The sequence below is a fragment of the Alexandromys fortis genome, unplaced genomic scaffold (assembly GCF_014885135.2).
Source record: "Alexandromys fortis isolate MF-2015 unplaced genomic scaffold, M_Fortis_MF-2015_v1.1 scaffold_118, whole genome shotgun sequence".
NCBI classification, from domain to species: Eukaryota; Metazoa; Chordata; class Mammalia; order Rodentia; family Cricetidae; genus Alexandromys; species Alexandromys fortis.
Window position 1 is genome coordinate 2,706,138 of NW_026068010.1, and position 25,169 is coordinate 2,731,306.

General features: G+C 44.4%; 1 protein-coding gene and 1 pseudogene across 4 annotated transcripts in view; one reads left to right on the forward strand and one right to left on the reverse strand.

Moving 5' to 3' along the window:
• The first annotated feature begins 1,354 nt into the window (after nt 1–1,354).
• LOC126513493 (cell division control protein 42 homolog) lies at nt 1,355–5,918 on the forward strand (annotated as a pseudogene).
• The window catches only part of Katnal1 (katanin catalytic subunit A1 like 1), a 58,548-nt gene continuing 34,998 nt past the window's right edge, over nt 1,620–25,169 (reverse strand). For all 4 annotated transcript variants that reach the window (XM_050161946.1, XM_050161947.1, XM_050161949.1 and 1 more), the window contains exons 9-11: nt 23,680–23,814; nt 11,476–11,602; nt 1,620–9,243 (exon numbers count right to left, since the gene is read on the reverse strand). In XM_050161946.1, the coding sequence (XP_050017903.1) occupies nt 9,045–9,243; nt 11,476–11,602; nt 23,680–23,814 (461 nt within the window). In that variant the 3' untranslated portion in view covers nt 1,620–9,044. The remainder of the gene's footprint in view (nt 9,244–11,475; nt 11,603–23,679; nt 23,815–25,169) is intronic.

Genomic DNA, 25,169 nt, shown 5'->3' on the forward strand with positions numbered 1-25,169 from the left:
GAACGCCATGCCACGGGTCACATGGTATCCGCAACCAGAACGCAGAGAGAGAAGCATGCCTGCTAGTGCACGCTTGCCACTGGCTCTCTCCATCTGTCAGAGCCCGGGATCCCAGCCAGGGAAGGGACCAGCCCACAGTTAAGATACAATGTCCCGGACGTTCTCAGAGGCTGACCTCAATCTCCACCATTCCTCATGGGTGTGCCAGAGGCTTGTCTCCTAGGTGACTGCAAATCCTGCCAGGATGGCGATGAACACGAACCACTAGGAAGAATCGTAGAGAATCCAGGGAAGAGAGACAACACAGCTCACACAGCAGAACTCCCCTCTTCCCTGTCCCCAGACAGCTTGTACTCATCCGCCATGATTCTCAGCGGAGGAAGAGAGGCCACACATGTGCTACAGAGCGGTAGCAATATTTGGAAAACAAATGTCAAAGAGGTGTTTGGAGCCCATAATTCTGTACCACGAAGAAAATCAAAAAATTAAATCTCTCACTTAGGAACCCAGAGCCACAGTGTGTTACTGGATGGGGGCTGTAGAGATGGCTCGGCGGTGAAGAGCCCTGGTTACTCTCCCGGAGGACTTAGTTTCCAATTCTCCGCACCCACATGGTGGCTCACAACCATCATAACTCCAGTTTCAGGAGATCCAACACCCTCTTCTGGCCTCTGCAGGAGTGTATGACTGTAATACACATACAGAAACGCAGACAAAACTCTCTACATAAAAATAAAATCGTAGTGTTAAAATTAATGAACACATGAAAAGATGCTCAACATCTGTTGTGATTGGGAACAAGAAATAAAAGCAACTTTTATACACTCACCATAATGGTGAAATCCAAACCACCACCACCACCAATTGCTGGTAAGGGTTTGGAGCAAGGGGGTCACACATCCTCTGCTAGTACACATGCAAGATGGCCTTGGCCACACAGGAAGACAGTGCTGTCGTTTCTTTGAAACTTCTCTTAGGATGCTCAGGGAGCACAGCTGGAGGTATTTGCTCGAAGGCGCTGAAGAACTTAGTACTGCCTTACACAAACCTTCCCCCCCACACATGAACACTGTAAATATATAGCGTGGTTTACAGCCATTTTATTCATAATTGCAGAAGTTAGAAGTCACTGAGACATCTTTCGGTACAAACAGAGAAAAGTTAAAGGTGCAACTGATTTGCGGGTGACACACAGAAGTCTGAAAAGCTACGTATTCTGGTTCACAGTCTGAGATCTGGAAAAGTGAAACTACGGAGACAGGAGAGTGGCTCAACGGCCTGGGAGGTGGCGGGGGAAATGCGCAGTGAAATGACTGTCCATGAAACAGTTTTGGTAGGTACGTGCATCGTACTCATGTCAAAATCCGTAACTCTACGCAGAGCGAGTGAAGCCCACTGCAAGCTTCGGACTTCCACGCCAGAGCAGTTTCAGTGCAGCATGGTAGTCAAGAGGAGCTGGGGTGCTGGTGAGCGAGGACGGGCTCTGTAAGAACCATGTCTGCTCTCGTTTTCCTAAAAGGTCTCTAAAAACTAAAGTCCAATAATTCAGGAAATGGCTTTTGGGGTGTCATCAAACAAGACTCACGATCTAGAAAATTCACCATACAGAACGTCCATTATGCAACAGCATCACATAAATATTTATTAAAATAGTTAATTGGAAAACTACACACATTACTACATCAACCTTAAATTTATTAGTACATTTCACAGAAAACAAAATATCAAGTGGCCAACATGTGACTTCCTGAGGAAAGTCCAAACAAAGGTCACTGTCAGCTGGGGGCTGTATGTTGTCCCTGTAGCCGCAGGAAGCCCATGTCCCATCCACAGCAAGCCACACAAGACGCCATCAACAGGGAGATCTCTAAACGTTTGTCCCGACATCACAGCTCACACACAAACACAGCAGACAGCAATGCGGAAAGTGGAGGAAGCAGCATTTAAAGACGACAACTGAGAAACCTCTTTTATTAATTAGTTTCAAAAACTGGATGACAAACACTGGAACCAAAATCTTAGTGGCACACCTCCAGGCCATTCTGACACGCAGGGGTCCCGTGGACACTGTGTCCACAGAGTGGCCACCGAGGACAATGAATGCTCACCAGTCACACGGCCGTGTGAGCAGGAGGGTTTTCCTAAAGTCCGAAGGTTTCAGAGGGGGGAGAGGGGAACTGCGGGGCTCCAGATGTTTAAGATCAGCGTGTGGATTTGGATTTACAGAAATCTGAGAAGCTAGCAGAGCATGCGCTGTGTGTGGATCTGCTCCATGGGATGAGATACACTCAAAGAAAGAGGCTGGGCCCTCAAGAGGGGAAGCAACCTCTAGGCTTCACAGAAGGGTCGTTTGGAGAACCTGGCTTTGCCAGAGGAGGAATGGCAAAATGTGTTTAAAAACAAAATTCAAGTTAAACTGGGTATGTGGCACACACCTTTAACACCAGCACTTGGGAGGCAGAGGCAGGAGGATCTCTGTGAGTTCAAGGCCAGCCTGGTCTACAATGTGGTTCCAGGACAGCCAGTGCTACATGGCGAGATCTTGCCTCGAAATAATAAATAATAATTTTTAAAAATTAAAATTCTACTTTAAAATTTGAAAGTTAACAGGAGGAAGCCAGAGCAGCAGAGAAGATGGTGCCTGGAAAAACAGACCCGCAGGGAGAGGGGAAACTAAGCGGGGAGACTGAGCCCTTGGATCTCCTCCCGGGGGCGAGCATGCTCGGCTCACTGAGGGCGGGGGCGAAGGCTTTGTGTTCGCCCGTTCATAGCAGAAATCCCTGCATCGATCCCCACGTGGTGCCAACCGTACCAATCCCATACCACTACCGATAAGCCAATATTTAGGTTTTAGGTTTTGTTTTTAGTTTTCTCAAGGCCTGAGAAAGGCAAAGCAAAAATAATTTTGTAGCATCATCTTAATATAGTTTTATTAACAAGGCACCTGAAATTAGAAATATCATCAAAATTAGAGCTTTCAGAGGAAAAAAACTAATAAAAATTCAAAGAATTACTATTAAGTAAATATGCAAAAATATATTATCATACAGGTTTAATTTTTTACTCAGTTTCATGTTAAGAAACAATATCAAAAGCAAACAATCCAAAAATTAAATAAATAAGTATGAAAAGCCTAAATTAAAATTACAAATAAGTAAACATGTAGTAATTCAAACAAAGTAGAAAACTACGAACTAATTAGTGAAGATGAGAATTAACCAAGTACGGTGTCATAGTCTATCCTGACGTGTCCTTCAACTGTGTCTTCCGGAATCTGTTGTGACCGACTCCAAGAGTCACATAAATGTCGTGTGCACCACAAACTTAATATCATACATTCAAAACATTAAGAGACAAAACAAAGATACAAAAAAGTTGGAATATTCATGATTCTTTCTTCATACCGAGTTAAATGACCTTTGCTTGGAAAAGGCCATGTCCCACCTACCATTTTACACCAAAGCACAGGGCACACTGTAGAGTGACCTATATTTAATAACATAACAGTGGAAATGCATCATTATGGGGGGAAAAAGACCGAAGAAGACGGCACTAGGGAAGCCAAAGCAGACGCACTGTGCAAATGACTTGAGCAGTTCTTCACTTCCACCGCAAGTGGATGAGGAAGGGGAGGTCAGCTTGTCTATGCTCGGGCAGATTCGGGGTCCTGCAGTGCATGACCTTAGATACCTCAGACCTAAGTAGACCACTGACCCCTGCAGAGCCACAACACGGAAAGACAGACAAGCAACAGGCAACATTGTGAGCTGTCCCTGAGGGAACCTTCCGGGACAGCTGCTGGTTTTAGAGCCCGGGCACTTGCCCGCCTTCTTCTGGGTGCTGTCCCCCCCCCTCCGCTCTCTGCGCTGTCTGGAGGTTAAACAGCTGTTTGAGGAAACTGTGACACAGGTGCTCCTGGGACGCCCATGGCAGGGTGCCCTGCGGTGTCCCAGGATTTCTGATGACAGAAGACAGAGCCCAGTGTGTCTGGGTCACAGCTGAAAGGGCTGTGATGTCACTGCGTTTCCAAGCTGGAGCTTCCCAAGCCATTTGTCTGGGGCAGTTCACCAATATTAATTTACTTTCTTTTTTTTTTTAAAAAAAAAAATAATTATGGAAGCAAAACATTTACAGCAAACACATTGCATGGACACATCTTATCATAATTACACGTGTAACTATGGCATGGAAAAATGAAAATGGCTGCATTGCAATAGATCTTTAATTCCTTTCTATTGTTTAGAACTTTTCATTTTAAAACAAATCAAAGGCCAAAGAGGAGAGAGGGAAGCCTTTTTGTATATTCTCTTCCCCAAACACAGAGATCACTGTGCCTCTCCACTCATGAGCTAAACTGTGCTTTAGCCGCAGAAGCCAGGAGTGACAGTTATCAAAAAAAAAATTAAAAAAAAGTCCAGCCAGAGCTTCGCTGTCTGAAGCAGCTTTGCAAGCTGCACAGCCTCCGCCCACTGTCCTGTGCACAGAGAGTGACCAGCACAGTGTGCCCAGGAAGGGACTGTCCATGGCTCCCGTGAAGGAACCCTACACACACCAGTCACTGAGCTGTGGCCCCCAAATGTTCCTGCTTTCAAAGGACAGAACCAACCACCTCTCCTGGGATAACACACCTGCCTTACAACTGAGAAGCCAACAAAGGTCTCCCGCGGCCAAGACAGGGATGAGAGACATCTGGAGGGGCCTGTGCCAGACCCTTCCAAGGGTTTAAGCCATGCAAAGCCTTTGCCGTCCATTGACAGCAAAAAGGGACAGGAGGGCTGTAGAGACACCTGACTCTCCTACCTAACTCAACTGCAGCAAACACCACCTACCCTAGGATGGATGCGCAAATGCTGCGCGGAATTATATGAAGGATTAAGAAAAATTAGATTGATGCAAAGGGAAGTAATGAAAAATCCAGAAAAGGCCTACTGACCTGGGGTTACAGAGAGGTCTCTGTGTGTGTTTGTTTGTTTGTTTGTTTGTTTATGAACAACACTATTAGATGGTGATGGTTTGCTGGAGAATTTGAGTGGGGTTGTTTATTTCTGTTTGTTTTTGGAGATAAGGCCTTGCTATGCCGTGCAGGCTGGTTCAGACTACATGTATGTTTGCGTGCCTGGGCCACGGAAGTCAGATGTGCCGCATTTTCACCACGCATTCATCGGCTGGGGGACACTGGGTCTTTCCACTTCCTAGTGATCCTCCTGCCTTGCCCTCCACGTTAGCTGCTCATTTTAAACGTTTATAAATTATCTGGAGAGTGCTGCCAATGCCCTGATGGAAAAGCTGAGGTCAACATCTAATTTGAAATATTAAACTATTTCCAAAGCGCAGATACTAAGTGCATCGTTGCCAGCGATGGTGCTGATGATAGAACATGCCTCCTGAAGGCCTATACAACAAAGTCCACTGGAGCAGGTCCAGCTGTTTCAACAGCTGAGCAGTCACAGTTAGGACTGGTGGAGAGCCATGTGCTCTTAGACTTTTTGATACTGCAGGGCAAGTGGATTTGTGACAGACTGCGACCTCTGAGTCACCCACAGACAGACATTTTTCTAGTATGTTTTCCAGTGGTTTCTCCGTCCTCATTTGAAACTGTGAAAGGAAAGCAGGGCCTGAGATAGCTCACGACTGTCCAAAGACTCCTTTCATGCTTGTTGGAACCCAAACTGATCTCAGAGATGACCCCTCTACTATCAGAAACGTGCCAGGGACCCACAGAAGCCTATCACTGAGGGACTGCTGAAGAGCTGGCCAGGGATTGGAAGGCTGTAGGCGAAGGCTCCGCCCTCACACGGAAAGGCCTAAGGAACTGTGTGCTGAGCACTGTGGCTGTCCTGCAGCCTCAGGCCACGCCAGGCCTCTCCAGAGCCTTTCCACTCAGCCGCTGCTGTCACCACACTAAAGGCAATGTCTAATCAAACTAAGGGTTAAAAATCAAAAGTCACTTCTGCAATAACGACAGCCGCCCTGCACCTCCCCACACGCACTCAGGTGAGACAAGGCCCTTTGGATGCCCCCCTTCCTGTGAGTTAATTTTGAGTAATTGTGTATGTCTGAAAAGTGAAGACTGCTAGTTTTTGTTTCCTGGTTTTTTTTTTTTTTTAAACAACAACGAAAGCCCACCACCGTTTTGTTTTGTTTGAAGCCAAGGCATGCCTGTGCTGACTTTGTGACGGACTAATCTGTTTGTTCTGCTGCTCCCTGGTTCCATTTTGGAGAGTTATCTGGGCATCTTAGGAACCCCCTCACCCCCAGCCCTTCTCTCTTTTTGGAGTGTGGGGGGGTTCTTAGTCTTGTTTTTTCAAAGCTGTTAACCAGTGGACAGCACTTAAGGCAGAAGACCAGTTATTTCCACATTCTACAAAGTGTCCCCCGCCCCCCAGCTCTTAGGAAGGCCGTAGAAACGCCACGTTTAGTAACGTGCTCCTCGGAAGCTGCCGTTTCTCTCCACCCTTGAGTGGATCGGACTTGGGGGAAACTCACAAAGGTGGATGGAGGCTGTCCTGCCCCCGTTCTAGGATCCACTACGTGTGTGACTGTGACCTTCAAGGGTGTTAGTTTGCCGTTTGCTGATTTGGGGGTGGGTTTCTTCTTTCATTGATAAATGATAAAACGCATTGCACCTTGTGAAGTACACTGAATGGATCGAGTTACTAATTAAAAAGAAAAAGTTCTTTTGCCCCGCAGTCATTTCTCACAAGCTTAGCCCAGATTCACAATCACTGTAATGTTCCTAGATTCAGCTGAAGCGCTGGTGCGTAGGCTTCCCTAAGGGATGGTGCTAGAGGCCATGGTTACTGACGACTGCCATCTCCCTGCAGGTGATGCGGTCACAGGCCTGCTTCAGTAAGATGCTATGACATGTGGGCCAGGGAGCATACTTAACCAACAAGGGGACCGGTCAGGCTATCGCCTTTTTGTCTTCCCATGCCTATGCGGAACCCTTGAACAACTGGCTGGAGCTCTCTCATTCAAGGAAAAGGGCAAGAGTCTCGTAACTCTCCAGACGTGTTAATAGATTTTATCAGATTATTTTGTTTGCAGGTTCCAATCTTTAAAAATGTTTAGGTGGTCTACTCCTTCCGCAGTCCTAACTGTGTGCCTTCATCAGCGCTGAACCAATGCTTCCTTGTACCTCATTTCTTTGTAGAGAAATTCTTTTCAAATGACATTAAACAAACAAAACTATTCGCAAGCCAATAAATAAATAAATAGATAAATAAATAAATAACCTGGGGGTGGGGCTGGAGTCCCTGCTGCTCACAAAGCTGAACCAGGAAGATCATGTGAGCTCAAGAGCGGAAGAGCAGCTCAGACAACCACGTGAGACCCTTCCTCAAGATGCACAGGTAAGCGCAAGTTTGCTCATCTGTCTCTCACCCTAACTCTTCAATAAATGGCCCATCACGATAAGATCATGGCTTCCGATTTGAAATGCATAATGGGTTCTCAGAAGAAAGAGGACACTTTCTAGGAATGAGATGAAGCCAGGAGCTTGGAGAGTCAGATTTAGATGGCCTGAAAAGAACACAACGGGTCTGAGTAAGGAAAAGAGATCAAATATCTTAAGCATCACAGTGAGAGATTTTGAAGGTGCCTATAGGATGTACATAGTTTTAAAACAGAAGGCTTGAGAATCAAGATTTCAGCACGTTAGCACAGACACGCTTTTTAAGTTGACTCTGAAAGCATGGATTGCCTGATGATCAAATGGATGGACATAATTCATTACAGAGAATCAACATGAGGACTCGGGACTTGAGACTGGATCCATGCAGCTCCCTTCCTTGGACCTTCCTACTAATTCCAGGTCTAATGAGCATGTCGGATTCCCATTCTAAACCCATTGCATACACAGGTTCTTAGAAGGAAAACTTTCTAATTATTGAGTATTGTTCACTGTTTTTAATGAGTATTGTATACTGTTTGCAAAACAAGCTGTCTGAGAGCCATAAGAGGTTTTATTTGTGGGGCTGGGGAGATGGCTCAGCCATTAAGAGCACTGAGTGCTTTTGAAGAGGACCTGGGTTCTATTCCCACCATCCTTATGGTGACTCCCAACTGCCTGTAACTTCAATTCCAGGGGATACGATGCCCTCTTCTGGCCTCCTCGGGAACTACAACACATGTAGTAAACAGACATACAAACTGGCAAAATACTAGCCTAGGGAAGAAAAAGAAACGTTTGTTTTGCATTAGCCTAGAGGCTAGACTTGTTTAGAACTCAGGGTACTTATCTTAAACACGAAAGGCAAACTCAACAAAAAAGCAGTGTTGGAAGTGAGAAGAAACAATCGCTCTATTGATTTGAGCATACGGAAAGAAAAGCGAGAACTCTGGACAGAAGGGTAAAGACGCGCTGCTAACGACGTAAGATTCTTCCCATCTTCCCAAATGACGTAGGAGAGGCGCTAGCAAAAAATGACTAAACGCCAGGGGAAAAACCATAGATCACTGACTATTCCTTGATAGACAGAGCCAGCAGCTAAGAAGAACTGGCAGAGAAGTGAAAATGCTAACTACATATTAGATCCTAACAGTAAGTATTAAGTTCTACAGATTTAAAATTCATTATTTCTTTCAGAATTTACTATCTATCATTCTCAAAATGACAATTAATAAATCTGACAGAAACCGAGTTTTGCTCTGTGTGTGTGTGTGTCTGTGCACTCGCACCTGGTGCACATATGTGTCTTTTATGATCAGAGGACATAGAACTGGGAAAACAGACAATAAAAGCAAGTACGCAAGAACATTTGCCAAGGCTCTGTAAGCAGGCCCTCCAGCGCAGCCCCACCCCTCAGCCCCGCCCACCAGCTTGGGAGCTCTGTGGCCTGAGGACGTTTTTGTTAGCTGGAAGCCAGCAGATTACAGACTTCTCATTTCTCAACTGCCTTTCTCTGTAGCTCTAGACATTTTGCTTTGCTTTGGCGTTTAAGTGAAATTTTCTCTGATGAAAAATTCCAGATTTTTTTTTAAATTTAAGGAATTTCTTCACACTTTATAGGCAAAAATACCAGAAATGAAAGAGCTGACAAAAATCACGCAGATCCAAATTCAACCATCCACTTCTCGTACTTCTCCAAGTCCGCAGCGGAGACAGACTTGGCAATTTTCTTCAGCGCCAGCTCAAAGTCCCCTCTGGTGACAGGCATCTGCAGCTCCTCCTTGGACAGGGCCCTGATCTCTTCTGGACTCAAGCCGCTGATGCGCCGCCTCATTGCCATCAGAGATGCGTCCCTGGAACCAGCAGAGCAGTTAGTAGCTGGACCCGCACTCGCTCTCCACATGTCTAGCTAGACAAAGTTATGACAAACGTGCCCACGGCTATTGTATATGTGCTCTTACGATGCCACTCAGAAGGTTACCCTTCACCCTGAAATTTCAGAAGACGTTAAAAACTCATACATAGCTGGGGAGGTGGCTCTGTTGAAATGGTGCTGGATATGTAAGCACAAAGGACCAGGGGTTCAATTCCAATCCCATCCCCAAAAAGGCTGGGTATATTGGCACATGCTGGTAATCTTAGGGTTGGGGAGGTGGAAACAGATTTCCATAGGACTTGTTGGCTAGCTAGCCTAGCCTACTTGGCAAACCTCAGGCCACTGAGAGACTCTGTCTCAAAAAAAGGGGGGGGCAACATTTAGTCCTAGTAACCAGGAGGCAGAAGCAGGAAGACCTTTATGAGTTTAGGGCTAGCCTGGTTTACATAGCCAGCGAGAGATATACAGTGAGACCCTGCAAAAAAAGAAAAAGCAAAAGAAACTGACCCATATATACCATACACAGAAAACCAGGTGGCCAGAGTCTGAGAAACAAAGCCCAAGATTGATCTCTGACCTCCAACATGCATGAACACACATGTGCACAGATATCTGGACACATTCATGTCCCTGCGCGCGCACCCACACCCACACACACAGGATAGGAAGAGGTGCATTTATCACAGAAGCCTGGGGCAAACTCAGTTTGCACTCAGTCCTCTTTATTCTCTGTGCCTCAAAATCAGCCAGGAAGTTTAGGAAGAGGAAGTCCAATTTTGGAATCCAGAGCTGCATACTTGGAAGGAGCATATGGCTAATGTGAAAATAATTCAAGCTGTGTGAGTCAGTCCACAGCGCGAGCAGCAGGAGTGAAAGGCGGGGCACGCACATATCCACACACTGGAGAGAGTGCCCTACATGGGATGTTTGTGGGAAGCCAACAGTAGAAACTCGGGCTTCTGACTTCATTCAGCCCCTTTGCCCAACTATAAATAAAAAGGAAGGTTTAGAAGAAGCGGCTAAGTTCTCATCAAGACCTACTTGGAAGGACAAGCCAGCCACACCTTCAGGATTGCCAGGGTTTTACTGGAGACTGTGAAAACGATAGTGGGCGTTGGGCCTTTGGACTCAGACACACCTAGAAAAACACTAGCAGAAAACATGGGAAAAACAGGCGCCAACGCTTCCAGGGAAAACTGCTGAGACCAATTATGCAGACTTCTCCATATAAGAACAAAAAATTCTCTTTATCGGGTGATGTGTCTAAAAATTATGAAACCCTAAAGTGAAAGGGAAAGAAAACGTGTTTCTTCCACCAATGAAATGGGTCAACTTCATTCATCTGCATGTGGTCCAAATCTGCCTGATAAAGTACACAACATTGCCTCCAGCAGAATAGCTGGGCTCCAGCCTAGAGTTAATGAGCCAGAGGCTGCTCAGCTGTTATTGCCGAGTAAGACCCAGGGGTTCTCGGGATAATCAAGTCTAAGTGAGGAGCGGGGCTGGAGCTCACCTGGGTAGAGAGCGCTTGCCCGGCATGTACAACACCCTGTGTTTGTGTCCAGCACCACAAGGGGGAAAATCCCAAACCCTAAGTGAGCTCTGTAATCCTAGCACTCCTGAGATGGAGGCAGGAGGACCATGAATTCATACTCTGGGCAACAGAGGATCTGGTATCAAGAGCAGAAGAAAGTAAAAACCATCATACTATGTACTTGATTGTCTAACAACCAACGAAGGCATGTGTTAAGGGGACAACTTCTGTATAGTGTTAGGTGGATGCAGGTTTCCAGGGCTGACCATTCGGCACTGGATAACTAACTGGAAGCTGCACCATGGGGAAGACGATTTCTCCTGCTCTTAGCATTCTTTTGCCTACAGTTCCTTGTCTAGGGTTGAGGCCTCCTGAGCTTGGCCACCTCCCTATCATCATGTCTACTGTTAGATAGCTCATGCTTTGGCAGTCACTGGGGAAGAATAGCCTCAAAAGGGTTTTTTTTTTNTTTTTTTTTTTTTTTTTTTTTTTTTTTTTTTTTTTTTTTTTTGTAGAAGAAAGTAAAGCTCGTTAAAAAGAAGAAGCTAGTGCACCAGTGGGAAAGCCTCTCAAGGGAAGGGGCTACTGCCTTCTGTCTGGGACTATTCTACTGACCTAGAGACTAGCTGTCCTATAAAACTAAAGCTGACGCAGTCACAGGTCACAAAGACACACCTGCAGACGTTAGTTATGTCGGCGCCGGAATAGCCCTCAATCTTGTCCGCGATGTCTTCCAGGCGAATGTCAGGATCCAGCTCCACCTCCCGAAGGCTAATCTTCAGAAGCTCGGCTCTTCCTTTTGCTGTTGGAAGACAAAATGGTTTGTGTAAATTTACAGATCATTTTGCTGAGGAATCCCATACAACATCCAGGCCAAGAGAAGAAGAAGAGTCAAAGACGGTGAGTCCCCAGCTCTCTAGATAGTCCCCCAGTACTCCCGACAGTCCCCCAGTGCTCCCGACAGTTCCCCAGTGCTCCCGACAGTCCCCCAGCACTTGGATCTGCCGCACAGTGCAGAGGCATTCTCCTCTCTATGCCGCCACTGAGAACTGCAGGGACTTCATTCCCATTACAGATCCAAGGCCTGCTATGTGAACTGAAGGCCTGAGCTCTCCATGATAGACAAACACTGTATTCAAACGCCAGAACTGCTTCTGAGTAAAGCATGGTGCGGGAGGGGGGGGCAGCTCAGCAGTCTAGAGCACTGGCTGCTCTTGCAGAATTGAGTTCAGTTCCCAGCACCCACAGGGGGCTCACACCATCTGTAACTATCTCCAGTTCCAGGGGATCTGACACCATATTCTGGGCTCCATAGACACTGCCTGCATGTGGTATAATACATGCTGACAAAATACTATACACATAAAGTTCATTTTACAATTGAAAACGGTTTGGCCTACTTTATCAAATACAACTGAACGAAGTAACTCCTATAAGTGGCTCGGCTCACATGTTAGGATGACAGGTTTATGGAACCCTCGTCAGTGGGTGCGAAAAACTCCTAGGACTTAGCAGTGAGCACAAATGGCTCATTAGTGAAGTTGCTACTTAGAAAGTTAGTCCAGTGCCACTTGCTGCCACCACGGTTTCCGCCCAGTGCTGGTGCTGGTGGGGCTGCCTACTGAGCTACTTGGCATGTTACTGCAGCACTTGGTGGCGGACCTGCTTGAACTGGCGCTATGACAGACCATAACAGGTTTGCCTTGATCTCTGTTCCCTAAGACACAAAAGAAATTTAATTTTCCTCAACTGCTATTTTAATCCACTGGTGGCTAGCAGCACCGCTCTAGCTTCTTTCTCCCCTCCACGGACACTTGTGAATTGCGAGCTGGATGCAGGTAACATCATACCCACACGCTCATGAGCGGCATCTCCTGAGAACAAAGACAGGTCCATATTCTTCACTAACTCGGAAAGACAGCAGCAGGACCTAAGCAGTAGCTGAAGCACAACTCAAGGTGACTGTCCCTGTCTGCCCGGCCTCGTGGCTGCTAACCGACGCATCCTGCACTCACACCCTGTCTCCTCCGCGTCTCCCATTCAAGTCAGACCCTACAAGTCTGTTTTGTTAGTTTTATCTTTCATGACACAATTCTTTCCCCAATCACAACATCAAAGCATGCCCACAAATGTTTGAAGAGGTCTGTTTGCAGAATCTCGTGGCAAATTCTACAACGCGAATGCATACGGGAAGAACCAAGCACCACCGAGATGTTCTAGAGGAGCAGCAAGGTGGGAGAATGGCCGCTAACAGTTTATAAGACGGCCTGCAAAGCCACAGTTTCTGCCAGTGGGATGCTGTGGAGACCAACACCTCAATGGACAGAAACAGGAGTGAGGGGACATCGGACTCCGGGTTATAACAGGTGGGTCAGGCAATACGGAAATGTAAGTCTATCCTCAGGGAAAATGAGATCCAGTTTCCCCTCACACTACGTACAAAAATCAGGGCCAATACAAGTAAAATAAACATAAAATTATAAGCATTTTATAACAGAACTAGGAAAAGAATTCATGATCTTAGGGAGAATTCTTAAGGTAGATATTTTTTAAAGAGGAGTACTCGGGCTGGAGAGATGGTTCAGAAGATAAACCGCTTGCTGTTAAATCTTCAGGACCTGAGCTTGGATCCCTAGCACACATCAAAATCTGGAAGTGAACACATGGAATCCTTAATTCCTGGACTAGAAAGGAGGCAGAACTGGGAGGCAGAACCAGGGTCCTAAAGGAGGGGAAAGAACCGGGGTCCTGAAGGAGGGGGCAGAACCGGGGTCCTGAAGGTTCGTTGTCCAGCAAGTCTACTCAGTCAATGAGCTCAGGTTTGTAGGAGACAGGAGTGAGAGATGAGGACCCCAACACTGATCTGGTGCACAGCACTCCTGCACACAGGTCCACATGCATGCCACACGTGACACACACACCACACACAACGAAGGTGTGGAGGAAAAGATAATGCTTGAATAATTAGTCCTAATTATCACAAGAACCATGTCCCCAAATATTCCTACGCTGAAGTCCTTTGGAATGTGACTGCACTTGGTGACAGAGGTTTTTAAAAAGATATAATGAGGTCACGTGAGTCTGCCCTAACCCAGTATCACCAATGTTCTCATTAAAAGGTTAGGACACACACGTATTCAGGAGAAAGGCCATGTGTTGACACCAGGGGAAGATGGCATCTACCAGGCAAAGAGAGGGGCCTCAGAGTGAAAGATGCCTTCACAGCCTTGATCCTAAGGAATCAAAGCCCTTTCTCCTCCCTTGCTCAGGTGACAGCAGCCTTGCTGGAGAGCCCCTGTGCTCTGTGCTCCTGAGGACAGTGGCTTCGGCTCATCTCCCAGAGACTCGACAGCCACCTTTGAAGGAAACACTGTTTTCCCTTGGCTCCACAGATGGCCCATGGCTAGGACAGGATGAGAAGGCCTGGCATCCTGTGTCTGTCCTCCTGGCTGGCTTCCCCTCTGGGCAGATTCCACTCACCCTGCACAGAAGCAGATTGATTTCTAGAAAAATATTTTGTCTGGAACTATAATTCCTGGTTAATCTGACTGAGGCGCCTAGTCTCTCATCTCTTCAAGGCAAAGGCACACTGACCATCAATGGGAGGAGGAAGGTGGCACCTGTGCTTTGGATGGCCTCTGCCTGTGCCCAGGAGGAGCACGGATGTTCCTCTCTCCTTTGTCACTCCTTCCTGCGGCCAGAACCATCTATCTGTCGCACAGAAGCTGGCTGCAGGCAGTTTCCTCTTCCCCATCCTCCCATTGCTGATGACACTCTTCTGTATCCCCAGCACTGACGTCTCGGAGAGATCGCCACGTGCCCCACACCCGGATCCATTCCACCTGCAGCCTGAACTTTGTGACTTACACAGCTATGAACCAGCGTATTTCTGTTGTTAGATGCAACTAGGTTTTGGTGCTTGCAGTAGCACCTCTAAAAATTCAAGCACAGTAGAGCACCAGGAAGGAACTGTAACTATATCTGTATGTGGTAACGCAGAGTCTCTAAAAACACACTGAGAAAAAGCAGCAAGACAAAGAGACACCATTTTGTGAATGAATTTATATAAAATTTCCAAAGAAATAAAGCTGTTTAGAAATACATTAAGTGATAAAATTACAAGGAAAAACAATAAATGACTTCTATAAAAGGAAGGACAGCGGTTAGCAGTCAGTCAGGAAGAGAGTGTGCTAGCGAGGACTCTGTGGAGCTGCTGCGTTCTGAGGACGTCCTGTCTCTTTCCTAGAAGTAGGGACAAGAGTAGCTGACTTGCCAGCTATTGACTAAACCGAGAATGCTAATAAACGAGCCTGCCCCAGTTGTTCACACGCACAACACAGAAGAGTAGTTACAGCGGGAAGACAACGGGCAGGCATTGTTTGAAGTTTTCCAGAAAAAAAAAAAAAAAAAGAAGCGTACAACCTGGAAATCTTCCCCTGAAGATAGAGTGTTTGGAGATGAAAATGAGCCTGCAGCCTTTGGGACAGACGTGCTCGAGTCACGGGCGCAGAGCTGCGACACGGTGTGACAGTGCGGGATGGCTGAGTCACTTCAGCTACTGCTGTAGCCGAGACCATTTCACCGCTCAGCTAGTAATTAAGAACCACTGTATAAAAAAGCAATGCTTGTGAGCCATGGGACTGTCACAGCGGCAGAACGGAGAGGAACAGCCAGCAAAGGTGCCACGAGGCAGAGCCTGAAGCTGAGATTCTACCAATTAATTATCTTACATAGCCTGGAGGCCAAGCCACAAGAGCAATCAAGTCATACGCTATAAAATACAGCTTCAAAATTCATAGGCAAGGCTTCCCTTTCTAGGCACAGAGAAGTAACTGATACCAGACCAGCCCTCCTGTGGCAAACAACTATAAACTTAGATAAAATCACGAGGCCAAGTGTTTTCATGCATGGGCGTTTGCCGGCATGTAAGGCTATGCACCCTGTGTATGCAATGCCTGCATAGCCAGAAGATGGCGCTGGAACCCCTGGGACTCAAGTTACAAATGGTTATGAGCTGCCATGTTGGTGCTGGACCCTCTCAAAAGCAGCCAATGCTCTTAACCTCTGGCCATCTTTCCAAACCCAAGAATTTTAAGATAGGTTTTTCTGAGTTTTACCATTTAGAGGAAAGCAATACCCAGACTGCCTAGAATATAAAGTTTATGATATAAATCACTAGACATATTAATAAACAGAAAATGCAAATAAATCAAGAAAAAACAGACAATAGAAACAGGTAGTCTAAAAGCTAGCATGGGTTAATTAAGTGAGAAGTAGCAGTCTGTTTCTGAGAAAACATTAAAGTTCAGAGGCTTAAAGTAATGTTTTAGTACCACAGTTTCTGAGAATCAAAATCTGGAAGCAGCTTAACTAAGAGTTCTGGCTTGGGGTCTCGCTGGCTAATTCATTTGTTCAATTTGGCTGGAACACGGTGCCCAAATTTTATGTCCAACTATATCCTGGAGATCAGTATTTAAACTGGTGGACTTTGAGGACGGCAGACCAGCTGCCCCACGATGTGGCTGAGCCTCCCCCAGGAAAAGGGAACCTGGGGGCCGGCAGCTGTCTGACTTAACTTCCTCTGACATCAGCTCCTCCTGGGTCTCTACCGTGGAAGCTAACCCTGCACCCCATGACTTGCCAGCCTCTGTGGTTACAGGAGCCATACCCTGAAATTATTCCATCCATCAGTATCTCTCTCTCTTCCTGTCTCCTCTTTTTTCTCCTTTCGTGCCTCCAGCACACACACAGACAGATGTACTCTAAAGTTTCTTTCTCTCTGTCCAGCCCTAATAGAAGATGACCTGGTTTCTTTCTGCTGCTGTGATAACATATTCTGGCCAAAGTGACTTATCAGGATGACGGGTTTATTTGGCTCACATCCATCACGAGGAAAGTCAAAGCAGGAACTCAAGCAGGAACCTGCAGGCAGGACTGCTGGCCACTCCATCCACCTCTAACCTGTGAACTAACTCACAGCCAAGGAAGTAGAGCAGAAGATGGAGGATGCTGCTTGCTGGCTCACAGACTCCTGCTTAGCTAGCTTTCCTATATAGTTCAGGCCCAAATGAATAGGATGGTGCTACGCACAGTAGACTGCCCCCTCCACATCAACTAATAAGACAACTCTCCATGGACATGCTCACAGGCCAATCTGATATAGGCATCCATTAAGACTCCCTTGTCAAATGTAAATCAAAATAACTCTGAGATTCCATCTTACACCTGTCAGAATGGCCAAGATCAAAAACACTGATGACAGCTTATGCTGGAAAGGATGTGAGGTAAAGAGAACACTCCTTCAAAGCTGGTGGTAATACAAACTGGTACAGTCACTTTGGAAATCAGTATGGCGATTTCTCAGAAAATTAGGAAACAACCTACCTCAAGGCCCAGGAATACCACTTTTGGGTACATACCCAAAGGATGCTCATCATATCACAAGGGCATGTGCTCAACTATGTTCATAACAGCATTATTTTTCATAGCCATAACCTGAAAACAATATAAATGCCCCTCAACTGAAGAATGGATATAGAAAATGAGGTACATTTACACAATGGAGTACTGCACAGCAGAAAAAAAAAACAATGACATCTTGAAATCTGTGGGCAAATGGATGGATCCAGAAAAAAAAATCATATTGAGTGAGGAAACTCAGACCCAGAAAGACAAATATAACATGTACTCACTCACAAGTGGCTTTTAGACATAAAGCAAAGAAAACAAGCCTACAATTCATAACCCCAGAGAACCTATGTTGTAGGAGGTGCTTGTTTGTTCGTGGCTGCTCAGCCCTGAAATAATCACACAGAAACTATATTATTTGCAATACTGTTTGGCCAATAGCTTAAGCGTTATTTTTGGCTAACTCATATCATAAATTAACCCATCTCCATTAATCTGTGTATCACCATGAGGCTGTGGCTTAGCGGGTAAAGTTCCAGCATATGTCTTCAACAGGGCTACATGGCTTCTCTCTGACTCTGCCTTCTTTCTCCCAGCATTCAGTTTACTTTTCCCTATCAGGCCAATCCAGTTTCTTTATTCATCAACCAATAAAAGCAACACATTTACAAAAGTAAGGTTTTAACTTTAACACAGAAAAATTACATATAACAAAACAGGTATCAAGCAAGAATTATAGTTACAATATTTACATCTATGTTATCTTTTATCATAACTAAGGAGAACTATAATTATACCTATCTATTCTTCAACTTCATCAAAGACTACAGAAGGATATAATATTACCTAAGTAAACAGGAAGTGCATTGTAAGCAAATTCCAAAACTCTACAGTTGACAGAAACATCTCACTGCCTAAAAAGTCACCTAAAGTTCTTCTGTACCATTGGAGCATCCATCTTCAGCCTACAGGCCCATAGTATCCAGCAGACCTTTTCATGAAGCAGGAAATTTCAAGGACAGTTCTGCCTATAATGGTAGTTTGCCATTCATTTTCTTCTGTGTTCTGCAGAATATCTGGCAGACTCTTTCATGAAGCAGGAACCCTGAAAGACTGTTTCACCTTCTTTAGGTAACTTCAGCAGTCATTTCTCTGTGGGTCCTGTATATCCAGTTTATTCAGCATAATATCAAGCAGTCCAAGCAAGAGCAGTTTCTTGCCCAAATGGCTAACAAACTTCATGAGGAGCCTTTTCAATGCCCATCTTCCTCTTGAAGTAGCTTGGTGCTGCCAGGAGCAGATGTGTCTCATGTCATGAAAAGTTCTAAGTTCTTAAACATTTTAAATGCCATATTCTGTAGTCTTTGAAAGGTTTGAAGAATGCCTATCCATCTGAAATACACCTATGTACATCTAGAAAATCTAATTAACATGACTACGAGCTTGACTATTATAGATGACTCTTTATTAACCTATATTTCTTAATTATACATTACATTTTTTAAATGAACTGTACAAACCCAATACCTTAATCAAGAGCAGGAATATATATATACATATATATGTATATATGTGTGTATATATTTATAAATAAAACAAAATTGACCTTAAATTTGATCCATACCAATGCAAATTTCTATAGAATATCCCCCTTTAAATGTAAAGAAACATATATAAACAATCTTTTAGGGAATTTGAACATAGTTTTCTCCAAATTGCTTCCTGCTTTTTGTTGGGCAAAGTAATTTTTTGGAGGGTGTTCACAGCAACCTTTTGAGGGATCTTGGTCTATCCAACCACATGAGTCTAGAATTAATTCACAGGTTCTCATCTTCTGTGGAAACAAAAGCAGAACCTCTTTTCCAAAGCAACATATCCTTAGATCCAAATTTTGAAGACAAGATATCTTTAAAGTATATATGTTGGTTACTTAGCTCCTTCACAGTCAAAAAATTCAAAGAAAACACAATAAAATACATAATCCAGGCTAATCTATGGCTGTCTGTACTCTCTTTAAAGACTTTACCTTTTTTTTAAACCATTTACTTCTTTTTATAACTCTCTATACTCTTTTTCTTTTCTCTCCCAAGTCTATGTACATTTTTTTAATTTATTTATTTATTTATTAGTCTATGTACATTTATCCAACAATTTAGAGGTCTTTTTTAAAATCTAAATCTGCCTTTATTGTGTATGTATCTTTAATTATCTTCTATCCAGGAGCTCTTCTTAAAGTGCTAAGCACTTCTTAAAAACCTAAGCTGCAGCACTGCTAGAGAAAATATGGCCCTGCCTGCTTGCTCCACCCAGTCCAACATGGAGGAAGTCCATTCACTGCCTCTGAGACTGCCAGGTGGACGCCTCCTCACCACCTCAACTCTGATAACCAGTTGGCCCAAGCTGCCACTAAGTAACTTGCAGCATGCTGCCCAGAAACCCCATTTACATGTTCCACCTCCTGAAGGAGCCAGTTTGCGCTGGCAGCATAGCCCAGAAAACTGCCATTTCAAAACCACATGGCTTTTTTTCTGCTACCACTGAATCAGGAAAACCTCTCTTAAAGGAGCTGCAGCATGCCACCAGCAAACAGCAAGAAGCTGTTTTAAACTCTGGGCTTTTTTGTGTCTAGAATTCCTTTTCAAACTCTCTCAGGTTTTATGTGGATTTAGCAAGAACACGATGGAGCAACACATATATACAGAAGGACTTCCTACATCAAACATAGACAACAAAGAGGACCCTAAGAGAGACATACATGGATCTAATCTACATGGGAAGTAGAAAAAGACAAGATCTCCTGAGTAAATTGGGAACGTGGGGATAATAGGAGAATGGGGAGGGAGGAGGGATAAAGAAAAATATATAGCTCAATAAAAACAATAATAAATAAAGACTCCCTTCTCAGGCGCCTCTAGACTGTGTCAAGTTGACAGGTGACGCTAACTAGGCAGAAAGTATCTCATGAGATTGTACTCCAGGGCTACACCAGTCATTCTAGAAGCAACTCATTGAAACTATTTGAAAACTGGAAATGACAGATTTGCAAAACAGACCTAAAATGAAAACTCACAGGACAGATATAAAGCAGAAAAGAGATGGCAGAGGCAGGGGTCAGTGAGCAAAGACAGATGATGCCTATCAGGAAAAAGGGATAGATGGAGTGAATAACACCCCAGTGATGGTTACAGTAGGACCAAGATGTCCAACACACATGCAGAATAAAAAAGGGGGAACCCCACGTGACAGCCAAAGTGCACCATCTTAAAAACAACAGGGAAGTCAGTGACTAGCCAGATACTGTAGCCAAACATATGTCACCATGTCACTTCTCAGCATTGATGCAGGAGAAACTGGAGCATCTGCCACACAAACAACCATCAGTGCTCATAGCAGCCTCATTCACAATGGCCTTAAACTAGAAACAGTCTAATAACAACCAATGGGGAGTGGAGAAACAGTCTGTGACATGTTCACACAATCAAACAAACAAACAACAAATCAGCTCAGGTGTCGGGGACAGACTGGCAAGGCACTCCAGAAGCCTCTTCAGGAGGAAAATGTATGTTTGCTTCTTGGTGTGTGGTCTCACGGTGCTATACAGCTGCCAGAGCTCAGACTCTTACATGGATGAAGTTTATTGTGTCTGAGTTATTCCTCAGCAAAACTGATTTTAAAAACAAAGAATTAACCAGAGAGGACATACCTCAACACACAAGGGGACAATGATATTAATGACAGATGACATCACATAAAAGAGAGGCTCAGAGTGGCAGCAGCAGCACAGGGAGTAGGAGGCCCCTGATGCTGTTCCTCCTGATGATGGGAAGACAATGGTGTAACCTCACCATGGCTCAGAAGTCCCCTAGCACGTCACAGAAGCAGGTATGCTCATCCTGTGAACTTCGTGGAAATGGGTAAGAAAAGCTGCCTGGCTCTAGTCACTTCTTTGCCAAGCTGACACAGCTCCTAGAGACCGGCAGGAAAAGGCCAACTAGTAGCTTCCCCTTGGGAGGGAATGAGAAGAGGGAGGCGTGTGCCCAACATTCCAGCTTCCATAGCACTGCCAAGGGACTTGACTCTGCTGGCTCAGACTCCAAGCACAGAGGACCAATCAGCACACCTTGGCCTGAGGGCTGCCAGAAACAGATCTCAGCAGCAGCTCCTGCACCGGAACCTATGGCAGCTTGAATAAAAGCATGCCCACCCCTCAGGGCTGGAGAAAGTATCCAGCAATTCCCCTGGGAGGAAAGAGGACAGTAGAGCAAGTGTCTGTGTCTAACACTCTGGCGCTCAGGAAAGCTGCCTGGGGCACTAATGTCCAGCTCACTAGACTGTGGTACAGATAAAGTTTATCCTTTGAGTTTAACTTTCTCCTTTTCTGAAAGGAAAGACAGAGGACCGAGTTGAGGCATTTTTTCCTTTTTAAGTGCAAATGTTAGCAGCTGTGAATATCTAACACACAATGACTTCCATCGTTTGCACTGATCAGAAATATGCAATGAAGAAAAATGAAGAAAATTTAGGGAGACTCCACTTCACCTAGTTGAGGTCCTCTGGAGTTACACGCTTCATCTTCCTTTACTGTCTGTAGGAGCTGTAGTGGTCACTCCTTCATTCCTAATATTGGTAATTTATCCCTGTTGTTCTTGATATTAATTTAAAAAACAAATATTTCCTTATTAATATTCTATTTCATATTTCACTTATTTTTTCTAATTTATTTCCCCTACATACTGAGACTAATTTCTGTTTCAAAGGCTAAAGTAGTATCTACTCAAGTCTTTTTAATGTACACAATTGCAGACCTTAAAACACTGTTTGCTTCATGTCACAATATTTAGTGTGACATATTTTTCTACCAAGATAAAAATATTTTTAATTTTTCCAATTTTCTTTGGCCCTTCTGTTATTCAGAGTTAACTTGTTTAGTAGCAAAATATTGGAAGTGGCCTAGATACCGCATTGTTGGTTCCTAACTCAGTTCCATTACTATAGAGAATATATTCTGCAAGATGCCAGGTTTTAACATTTTTATTGAATGAAGAAAATTCTTTTCAGCAAATGGTGCTAGAACTGAATATACACATGGGAAAAATAAAAGCCCACCCCACTACCATGCATACAATTAATTCAAGGAAAATCACAGAGCTAAATAGAGTTCCTAAAAGTAAACAGAAGAAAAAGCCTTACAGCCTAGGGGTAAACAGATATTTCCTAAGATACAGGAACTCCTACCAAGAAAAATCAAAACAAAAAACCTGGTGGAAAGCTCTTTACAACTTAAAATACTCTGACTATCAAGAAAGAACATTAAGGAAATTGAAAACTAAACTACAAACTGGAAGGAAAAATTATAAAAATGTAAGTAAAAAGAGTTTATATACAGCATTAATAAAACATTAAATATTATAAAATGAGGGACATACTCCATAAGTTCATGAAATTGCTCAAGATAGAAGTCATCAGAGGAAAGCAGATTAACCATGAGATGTCCTTTCACTCCAACCAGAGCAAGTAAGATGGAAACACTGACAACAGCAACTATAGGCAAGGCTGCAGGGCTGGTCTTCCCATTTATTGATGGTGACGGCGACAATATAACATGTACAACCACTAAGGAAGACAGGGAGTATTTCTTATAAAGTTAAGTACAGGTGCCTTGTTAGAAGTGGGCAGAGTATCAGACTCATAAAGTTAAACACATACCTTCCCTATCTATCCTATTCATACTAGCTAAAGACATAACAACATCAACTATAAAAATATTTAGAAGGCATATAGCTCTACTTATAATAGCCCAAAACTAGAAGCAACTCCCGTCCCCATCAGCAGGGGCATCAACGCACAGTCACCTCATGGCATGGAGAAAGACATTCTGCAGGGCGAGCGTCCCCAGACACCGACTCTATGCTCTCACTGTGCTGCTCACACAAAGCTCAGCAGGAGAGAAAACCGGTCTATGGTGATGGAGGACCAGGCAAATCGCTTACGCAGTAGAGATTTCGATGAACTGCTGAGGCACCCAGAAGCCTTCTGAGGTGGCAGAAAGTTCCCACATCCTGTCTAGGATATTACACTGATCCTCACACTTCAGAGAACTCATCCAGTCAAAATATACTCGACATACACACCTCTCACTATATACATTCATCTCAAAGGAAAAAGATGAAAACAACTTACGAGAATTGCAACACTCATGAGAAAATCATAATTTTTAAAACAGGGATTATGAAATGCAGTTTTAGAGTAAGAACACAAGCACCACCAAACTTAGCACAGATACTGCTCTGGGCTAAAGATTTCTCTGAAATGCAAAGGACTTCGCAAGGCCTCTGCCTCCATCACTCAGCTTGGCCTCCTAATGCCACAGAGCCCTTCAAACAAAGCGACAGTAAGACAGACATAAATAAATAGAAAAGGGTTAACAGGAAATGACAGAGTTCAGGGTTCAGTAAAGGAAGGACATCTTACCTGTCGGGAGGGGGATGTAGATCCTCTTCTCTAGTCTCCTTCGCAAAGCTTCATCGATGTCCCACGGGAAGTTAGTGGCCGCCAGAACCATCACCATTTTGGACGGATCATCATTTTCTAAGGCTCCTCCAACTCCTGGGCACAAGGAGCAGGGAACAGGCTGTCAGTGCTGTGACGGACACTTCGATCCTTTCCCTCAGTCAGCCTCTCTAAGTGTCAGCCACAGCTCTTGATGGACCTCACTCAAGCAACTTCACCATCTCTGCAACCTTGATAGAGTGGTAAACCCAGACAGCAACACAGAACAAAAAAGAGGAGCTAGAAATTTGACAACCTAGGGCAGGGATCTCCCCATCTTTATGTAAGGACAGAGTGCACATTGCTTCTGAAATTCAGACTGCAGTCCACTTAGTCTGTTGATGTTCCCATTGTAAACTGCCTCTGCTGTTTTCTTCCTCTTAGTTTTGGGTTTAACTTAGTTGGCTTTCTGAGGAAGTGAGGCCAACTAGCACACTGTATGTAGTGTTTTGCTTCTTCACAATGAAAATGATAGGATTAAAAAGATTAAAAACTGTATCTGAGCATGATGGTGCACACTTTTAATCCTAGCACATGGTGGGCAGGGGCAGGTGAATCACTGTGAGTTCAAGGCTAGCCTGATCTATGTAATGAGCTCAAGAACAGCAGGAATTACAAAATAAAGAGAACCTGTCTCAAAAAGGCAAAACAATGACAACAAAACCTTTGAGAGTGTGTAACCGGCTCTGGGCAATACACTGTGAAATATCATTGATGCATGAGCTCACAAACATGATTGGCTCTCAAAGTAGCATAATTTGAGCAACCCAGTTCAACATGCATAATAAATAAATCATTACTAAATGCCTTTTTAAATCATTCTTAGGAGGAATAAAGCTGTCCAACTAACAAGCAGTCATGATACTATTCAATGAACTCCTGCTGGCTGAATGTATATTTAGTGATGCCCTGGCCACAATTTTAAACACTTAATGTTGTGTGCTGTGCTTTCCTCCCAAGTAAAACATATTCCTTCCTTTCATATATAAGCAAGAGTTGAAATGGTGCACTAACTGAGGGACAGGTGTCCTAGCACACAGTGCCATTATTGGTCTCTCAGTGCCTAGCATTGTGCACCATGTGATGTTAAGGACCCATCCTAAGTGTAGTGCTTTGAATGAAAATGGCCCCCATAGGCTCCTATGTTTGAATGCTTGGGCCTCAATTAGTGGAATTTTTTGGGAAGGATTAGGAGGTGTGTCCTTGCTAGAGAAGATGTGTCACTGGGGGTGGGCTTTGAGGTTTCCAAAGCCCACCCCAGGCAGTCTCAGCCACTTCCTGGTGTAGGAGTTCCTTCTGTGTGTTGCTTTCATTGGTTAATGAATAAAGAAACTGCTTTGTCCTAGTTGATAGGGCAGAACATAGGTAGGCGGAGAAAAGAGAACTGAATGCTGGGAGGAAGAAAAGCAGAG